This window comes from Mus caroli, unplaced genomic scaffold (genome assembly GCF_978045245.1).
Source record: "Mus caroli unplaced genomic scaffold, Mus_caroli_1 scaffold_11, whole genome shotgun sequence".
Classification (NCBI taxonomy): Eukaryota; Metazoa; Chordata; class Mammalia; order Rodentia; family Muridae; genus Mus; species Mus caroli.
This window is the reverse complement of record NW_028227266.1, coordinates 95275259-95283030: the sequence shown is the minus strand read 5'-3', so window position 1 is coordinate 95283030 and position 7772 is coordinate 95275259. Positions and strand designations below refer to the sequence as shown.

Genomic DNA, 7772 nt, shown 5'->3' with positions numbered 1-7772 from the left:
TTGGCTTTGCCGGTGTTGGTGTATCTTTCTCCAGTGGGCTCTTTAGCAGCAGGAGTGCCCGCCTAAGGATGGACACCACCCACCCCCGTTGGTAAGAGTAGCCTGAAGGATGGCGTGGACGTGAGCTGAGCACGAGGCAGGAACATTTGTTTTGCTTTTTCATCCAAGCTTTCCTTCAATGCTGCCCAAGGGGTCTGAGACAAAGCCTGGCGGGAGGGACCTAACCGCAATCCCAGGGGCTCCAGCCCGGTGGGTGAGCTTCCTTGAACCAGCCCCACTGCCCGGCCCTTCCCTGGCTGGCTCACTCTGCTTTCTCCCCAGCACACATTTGCCTAAGCATTGCGTTCTTGCCCTTCTGCTTGCCTATTCTCTGTCACCTGAGAAAAATAACAAACAAACAAATGTAGTGTCTGGAGGGATGATTCAGTGGTTAAGACCATGGTCTGTTCTTCCAAACGACCGGGGTTCAATTCTCAGCACCCCCATGGCAGATCACAACTATCTGTAACTCCAGTTCCAAGGAATCTGACACCTCACAGCAATGCACATAAAATAAAGTTAAAATATTAAAAAATAATAAGAATAATCTGTGGCCGGGCATGGTGGCGCACTCGGGAGGCGAAGACAGGCGAATTTCTGAGTTCGAGGCCAGCCTGGTCTACAAAAGTGAATTTCAGGACAGCCTGGGCTATACAGAGAAACCCTGTCTCGAAAAACCAAAAATAAATAAATCTCTGAATTCAAGGCCAACCATTTTGTAAAATACGGAGGTTACAGTGATGAGAATTCTGTCCCTACTCGGATAGTTTACATTTGGGAGAAAAGAGACAAATGAAGACAGGGACGTTTTGATTTCTGAGACTCCCCGGAGTTTAATACAATGGAACTCCAGACAAGGCTCGCTTACTGACCCCAGCCTGCCCTACAGTAACTGGCCTGTGGCCACTAAAGCAAGCGCCAGGTTATCTGTGCAGGCCTTGTCCAGCCCCTCGTGACGTCACTGGCTCACGCCATCCAATCAGCGCCGCCTGGCTCCGCCCGCCCGCCCGCCCGCCCGCCCGTGCCTGCGGGAGGCTCCGTGGCTTGTGTTGTGGCCCCGCTGAGCCACCGTACTTCCCGCCTCCACGCCCAACGTCCGCGTCGCCGTTCTGCGCCGCCGCCATGGCCGACGTGGAGGACGGCGAGGAACCCTGCGTCCTTTCTTCGCACTCCGGGAGCGCAGGTTCCAAGTCGGGAGGCGACAAGATGTTCTCCCTCAAGAAGTGGAACGCGGTAGCCATGTGGAGCTGGGACGTTGAGTGCGATACCTGTGCCATCTGCAGAGTCCAGGTGATGGGTAAGCGATGCAGGCGAAGCCGGGACCGCGAGCTGGGCGGGTCGAGCCGGCGAGTGCTGGGCCGGGCCGGGCCGCCAGACACGGGATGGTTCCTGCCGGGGGGTGGGCGTGACCGGGATACCCGAGGGGAACCTCCGGCCCAGCGGCCAGCAAATCTCCCAGCGGATCCCTCGCGTGGATCTGAGGATTGGGATGTTTAATGTCTTTGAGATGCTCTCACGTTCCTCAGGATTAGAGTTTGCCCATTTCGCCGAGGTTGGCTTTGAACCCAGGAGGCCGCACTTCCCAAAAACTGGAAATTGCGAGCCTGCGCCACTATACGGATTCTGTCTCATAACCGAAATGAGGCTCAGTGACTGGAGAGATGTTTCCACAGTTAAGAGCACAAGCTTACTCTTAACAGAGAACCCGGGTTCGATTTTCCACACCCACATGGCAACTCCTGTTCCAAAAGCTCCAGCACCCCATTATGGCCCGTGAGGGCATTAGGCACATTTGGTATGCAAACCCAGATGCAGGTAACAAAAACATAAAATTTTAGATTACTGTGAGGTTGCTTTACAAGGCGACTGGGGAGTAGTTGAAATAGATTTCTGCAGTTTGAAAATGTGCGCGTTTTTTGGCATTGAGACTTTAAACGTAGCATCAAGAGATTCCACAGTCTATTCTTTGTCTTTGGACTTGCTTCAACGGGGCTCCCAAATACTTTTTACATTTAATTGTAGACCCAGACACTAGTTTCTATGTAGAATCTGATTTGACTAAAACACTAAAATCCAGCTGTTCCACCCCTCGCCCTTGCTTAGGAGCTGGGCAGTGATTTCCATTTTAGGGTTGCGTGTGGTTGCGAATGTCTGAAATACCAGCACTCGGGAGGCTGAGGCAGCACAAGCTTTGCTTAGAAATTTTATTCTGGCCAGGTGTGGTGGTATCTTTAAACTTAGTACTTGAGAAGCAAAGATAAACAGATCTCTGTGGGTCAGAGGCCAGACTGGTCTACACAACCGAGGCTAAGTAGTGGGACCCCATCTTAAAAACAAATAATGAATAAATCTTTTTTTTTTTTTTTGGTTTTTCGAGACAAGGTTTCTCTGTGTAGCCCTGGCTGTCCTGAACTCACTTTGTAGACCAGGCTGGCCTTGAACTCAGAAATCCACCTGCCTCTGCCTCCCAAGTGCTGGGATTAAAGGCGTGCACCACCACACCCGACTGAGATTGGCTTTTAAATATATATAGTTAAGTTTGTTTGTTTTTTTAATTCTGGGCAGTGGTGGCACACACCTTTTAATCCCAGCACTTGGGAGGCAGACGCAGATGGATCTCTGATTTCAAGGCCAACCTGGTCTACTTAATGAGCTCTAAGACGGCCATCCAGGTTTATGTAGAGAACCTGTCTCAACCTACCCCACCCCTAACATTGTTAAATTTTAGTTTAATTAATGTACATGTATGGAGGGTATGAACATATGTATGTAAGTGCCTGTGGATCCCTCTGGAGCTAGAGTTAGGGCAGTTGTGAGCTCCCTGGGCTGGGCACTGGGACTAAACTTGCATCCTGTTTGAGAGTTCTTACACTGAGCCATCTCTCTGGCCCTGACTTTTCATAATCTTAAAGTTATTTATTTGCCTTCTTATTCCAAAGTTGGCCTGTCACCCAGTTGCAGTGTGGGTAATCTCCCTTGGGTTCCACCTATACCCTGTACAGGCAGAGTAGAGTGCCTGGTTGTGATAACTTAAGAGATTGCACACCGGCTGTTTGGAGCTTTGATTTCCTACTTATTAAAAAGGTTGTGGCTGGACCACCAGAGCTAGAACAGCCGCGGGTATCATCAGCATACCGGGTGGTTTGCTTGCCTCTCTTCTCCATTACCTAGTGAGCTCCATGGGGGACAGCCTTGGCTGTTTTGTCATTCCAAGGCTTAAATCCTAGAAGAGTGGATGTTTAGTAACTATGGATAAAGCCCGAGGAGGCAGTTTTACATCTATATAGACGAGGTCAGGATGGCTGTGGGGTTTTGTTTGAAGGTAATAGTGTGTGGAAAGAAACAAATGCCTGCGCTTGACCAGAGCAAGGAGAGGAAGCAGTCTTCAGCTCCACAGTTGCTATTTTTACAGAATTCTTTTTTATTTTTTTCCTTTTGGACAAATCACTAGTTAGCAACACAGTGGAGGGGTGCAGGGAGACTAGTTCTGGGGCTAGAGAGATGGCTCAGAGGTTAAGAGCACTGGTTGTTCTTCCAAAGGACCCAGGTTCAATTTCCTAACATCCACATGGCAGCTCACAGCTCTCTAATTCCAGTTTCAGGGGATCTGACACACACACACACACACACACACACACACACACACACACGTGCAGTCAGAACACCAACGGGCATAAAGAATGTAAAGGGAAGGAGTTGTCCTGACCTCACACCAGGCCTACTGCCTCAGCCTCCTTAGCTCACTGATGGGGACCTTGAATCACCACATTCATAGTTTCTTCTCCAGCCTCTTTTTCTCTTTCTGGGTCTGGAGAGATGAGACTGTGTTAAGGTCACATACTGCTCTTGCAGAGGACCTGGAATCAAAACCTACCACTAATGTAACTCACAAACTGCCTAAGCTCTAGCTCCAGGGGTCCCCAGCACCTCTGACCTGCAAGGGCACCTGCATGCACATGTACAGAACCACACTGAGACCCATGAAATAATTAAAAACAAAGCCTTTTCTGTTGATTTGAGCTAATTTGGACTACTAATACAGTTAAAGAATGAATTTATTTCATTGGCTCCTCAAGCATAGCACTGATTGAATTTTATAAACTACTAAATTTAGAAATTTAGAACTCCTTACGTTCCCGTTCTTAGTATTTACTCCTAAGTAATTTGTTCAAGTACTTTGTCAGTGCTGAGTGACTGCATTGAGGACTAGGGAGGGGTTCAAGTCATCCTAGACTATATAGTTTGAGGCCAGCCTGAACAACATGAAACCCAGTCTCAAAAACAAAGGAAAGGAATTTTGCTTATGAAAACAATTAGAAAAAGCCTTTAACTTTCAAGTAGAGTCACATAGCTTAAAAATTAAGGGAGTATATTTGGAAATTTGATTACTAAACAGGACTGGGGCATGTGCCTGTGATTCCCAAACTTTGAAGAAGGAAGAAGAAGGTAGAGGCAGAATTTTAAGGTTGATCATCCAAGTGTGGCAGTTCAGGTTAGAGGATAGCTGGGCTACATGAGGCCCTGTAAAACAAGACCTTTAGTAGTTCCTGTAGTATTCTTCTAGATACTGTGTGTATATAATCAAATAATCAACATAGCGCTATGGCTTACTTATAGTGGTGTCTTGAAAGTAAATACCCCTGACGTTGGTCCATGTGTGTGAGCAAGCGGTTGGCTTACAATAACCTTTTTGGCATCTCTGTCTTGGGTGACTTCTAGTGCAGTTGGCAAGCTATTTTGTCATAAGAACTTGTAAAATCATCATTAGCCCTTGCAAAAAACATTGGTGAGTTAGTAGAATGCCATTTATTTTATTTCTCTTTAAAGAGTTGTTTTTAGATGAGAAATTAATATTATAAGACTTCTCTTCATCTCTGATCCTCGGGGCTTTTATTTGGCTTTGAAGGTCTGGGTTTCCAGTGTTGCCTCCTGAACTTGAGATAAGATTGGCTTTGTTTACTTTCAGATGCCTGTCTTCGATGTCAAGCTGAAAACAAGCAAGAGGACTGTGTCGGTACGTGGTCATTCTTTCTCCTGCCTTTGCAACTCAAGGTTTTTCTTCTGTCTCTGTGGGAATGTTTGAATTTCCAATTAAAATTGGCTTTATTAAACTCGCTGTGGTAACCCAGGTCTGTAAATCCAGAAGTAGCAAGGTTGAGACCAGCTTTTGCTGTGTATTGGGACCTGTTTTGGGGGTGGGGTGGGGTGGAGGTTTATCAGTACATAAAAAAATAAACCATAAAGCAGTGATTAATTATGAATATAAAATGTTAGGGGCTGGGGAGATGGCTCAGTAGGCAAAAGTACTTGCCTCTCAAGCCTGGTGAACTAAATTTGATCTCTGGAACCCATTTAAGATAGAGAGAGAGAGATAACCCTGACCTGCACATGAAGCTGTGGCATGCATCTCCCCTCCCTCCCATCCTATACACACAATTATAAAAATAGTTTTAAAAACAAAATCAGGATTAAAACTAAAAGGGAGTCTTCTAACAGAAGACTCATGGTAAAACATCTTTTTAATAAATAATAAAATGTTTTAGTTCTCAAAAGACCTTAATAAAATAGATTTGCAAATTCTTTTATTATTTTAATTAAGACTTGGCTATATATTTTGTTTATGGTCATAATGATTATTTTTTATTTTTATTTTTTTTATTTTTGGTTTTTCAAGACGGGGTTTCTCTGTATAGCCCTGGCTGGCCTTGAATTCAGAAATCTGCCTGCCTCTGCCTCCCAAGTGCTGGGATCAAAGGCGTGCGCCACCACTGTCCATAATAAATGGTTTTGCTAAGCAAAAAGAAATACTATCTCCTGTTAAGAAAACTGCCAAACCAGGACTGGTGCCACATACCTGTATTCCAGCAGAGCCAGAAGCATCACTGCAAGTTGAACACTAGCCTGGTCTGTCATAACAAATTCAGCCAGTCAGCTGTGCAGTGAAACCCTGTCTCAAACACACAAGAAAAGGAGGAAGTAGGAGGACAGAGGGAGGGAAAGAAGGAACATTTCAAGACCTGATCCTGGTGGCTTGCATCTGTAATCCCAGCTCCCTGCAAGGCTCAGGCAGGGTGATTACCATGGCCTCGGCAGTGAGTTCTAGGGAGCCTGGGCTATACAGCAAAGACCTCTGCTCAGAGAGATGCCTCTCTCCAGCCACTCTGCAAATCTGACTGTGAAATGAAGTGCTACACCGCTTGCTGGCATGGTGGCTTTTGGTATGATTACCTGGTTTTGGGTTTTGGTCTCACTGTGTGGCCCTGACTCTGTGGACAAGGCTGGTCTTTCAGTGTTCTGGGACCGCAGGGTGTGCGCACACCACGCTGGGTGGCTTAGCATGACTCCTCACTTGTAGAAAAGCAGCTCCCTGGGTATACAGCTGCTGATGGTCCTGCCCACCATCTGTTTCTAAGTTGTAAAACATTCTATCTTGGTAAATGAAAACCAGGAAGGATGTTTTTCAATAAAAGCACAGAAGATCCCCAAGGATGCCTGCCCCATGACTGAGGGGGTCTGGGATTCTAGCAGGTTCAGGTCCCTTTAATCTCCTAATTTAAGACAGTGGAGCTATTTAGGATCTAGGGTTGTGGCTTCACCCCCAAAACACAGTGGCACATTAAATATTTTTGTAAATAGGAAAAAAACATGTTTTGATCACTTACCCAACTTTTCTCAGAATAAGGAGTCATGACTTTTCTTAGTTTTCAAACTATAATTTAGAACTTAGTAATTTAAAATTTTAGAATATTTACAATTTTTGTTTTGATAATTTCATATAAACATATAATTATATAATATATGTTGATTTTGCCCACCCCTCCATGTGCCCCTTCCTGACTTCCTGTCCCCTGAACTTAGCTACTTAAGTTAACTGTGTCATGTCAGCTGATTTGTCGGTACACTTGTCTCATTGTCTGATTTTAAGACAGACCTTGCTTTGTAACAAGTGGTGCTCAGATCACAGGCCCAGCCACCCACTCAGCTGTTCTTTCTTTTGCAGTGGTCTGGGGAGAGTGTAACCATTCCTTCCACAACTGCTGCATGTCCCTGTGGGTGAAACAGAACAATCGCTGCCCTCTGTGCCAGCAGGACTGGGTGGTCCAAAGAATCGGCAAATGAGAGGTGGCCCAGGCGCTCCTGGTGTGGTTGCTGACCCTGGACAACCTTGCCATCGAGTTACTGGACAAAGACTAAACACTGCAGGGGATTCATCTTTGAGAGAGAGGATGCTGTGCGCCTTTGAGACTCACCAAAGGCGTGCTTTATTAATTTGTCTGTTTAGTTTTGGGAAATTCTCTACAATTAAGATAATTTGTTAAAAATGGCCTTTCCTACCTCTGTGGTGTGTGTGTGTGATACGTATGCATAGAAGAGCGAGAACACCAGAAAATGATCTTTGTTTATCTGTCAGTACCCACGACTGTGGGAACATTGTGTTCACAGAAGAACATTGTTTGTGTTTATGTTGAGGGTTAAAAAATAGACGAATGTTACAGTAACAAATAAAATGCATTGAAAAGCCGACTCCTCCTAATCCTTTTTTGTGTTGGGAGAGAGGCCACCCATGCTGTCTTCATTTGCTGTGAATGAGGATTTTAACCTACACTCAGTGAAGAGGGTAAATACGGTGTAACTGTCAGGTAAACGGCTTTGTCTCCTGACTTCTCCATCTTTGACTTGGCCAGGAAGCCTGGACTGTTCAACCACTTAGTTCTAAAGAACTGTTTTCTGTT

General features: G+C 45.6%; 1 protein-coding gene across 2 annotated transcripts; it reads left to right on the top strand.

The window, feature by feature from the left end:
- The first annotated feature begins 1113 nt into the window (after nt 1-1113).
- On the top strand, nt 1114-7563 carry Rnf7 (ring finger protein 7). 2 transcript variants are annotated; one of them, XM_085827924.1, is made up of 3 exons: nt 1114-1336; nt 5006-5053; nt 7040-7563. In XM_085827924.1, the coding sequence occupies exons 1-3, from the start codon at nt 1162-1164 to the stop codon at nt 7156-7158; spliced, it is 342 nt and encodes a 113-aa protein (XP_085684050.1). In that variant the 5' UTR covers nt 1114-1161; the 3' UTR covers nt 7159-7563. The 2 variants fall into 2 exon arrangements, with proteins under 2 accessions (XP_085684050.1, XP_085684051.1); XM_085827925.1 differs by having other exon boundaries at nt 1124-1329.
- Nucleotides 7564-7772: the final 209 nt, after the last annotated feature.

Coding starts and splice junctions, on each gene's coding strand:
- Rnf7 (XM_085827924.1), top strand. CDS start 1,162: ATGGCCGACGTGGAGGACGGCGAGGAACCCTGCGTCCTTTCTTCGCAC. Junction 1,337..5,005: donor CTGCAGAGTCCAGGTGATGG/GTAAGCGATGCA, acceptor GTTTACTTTCAG/ATGCCTGTCTTCGATGTCAA. Junction 5,054..7,039: donor CAAGCAAGAGGACTGTGTCG/GTACGTGGTCAT, acceptor TTTCTTTTGCAG/TGGTCTGGGGAGAGTGTAAC.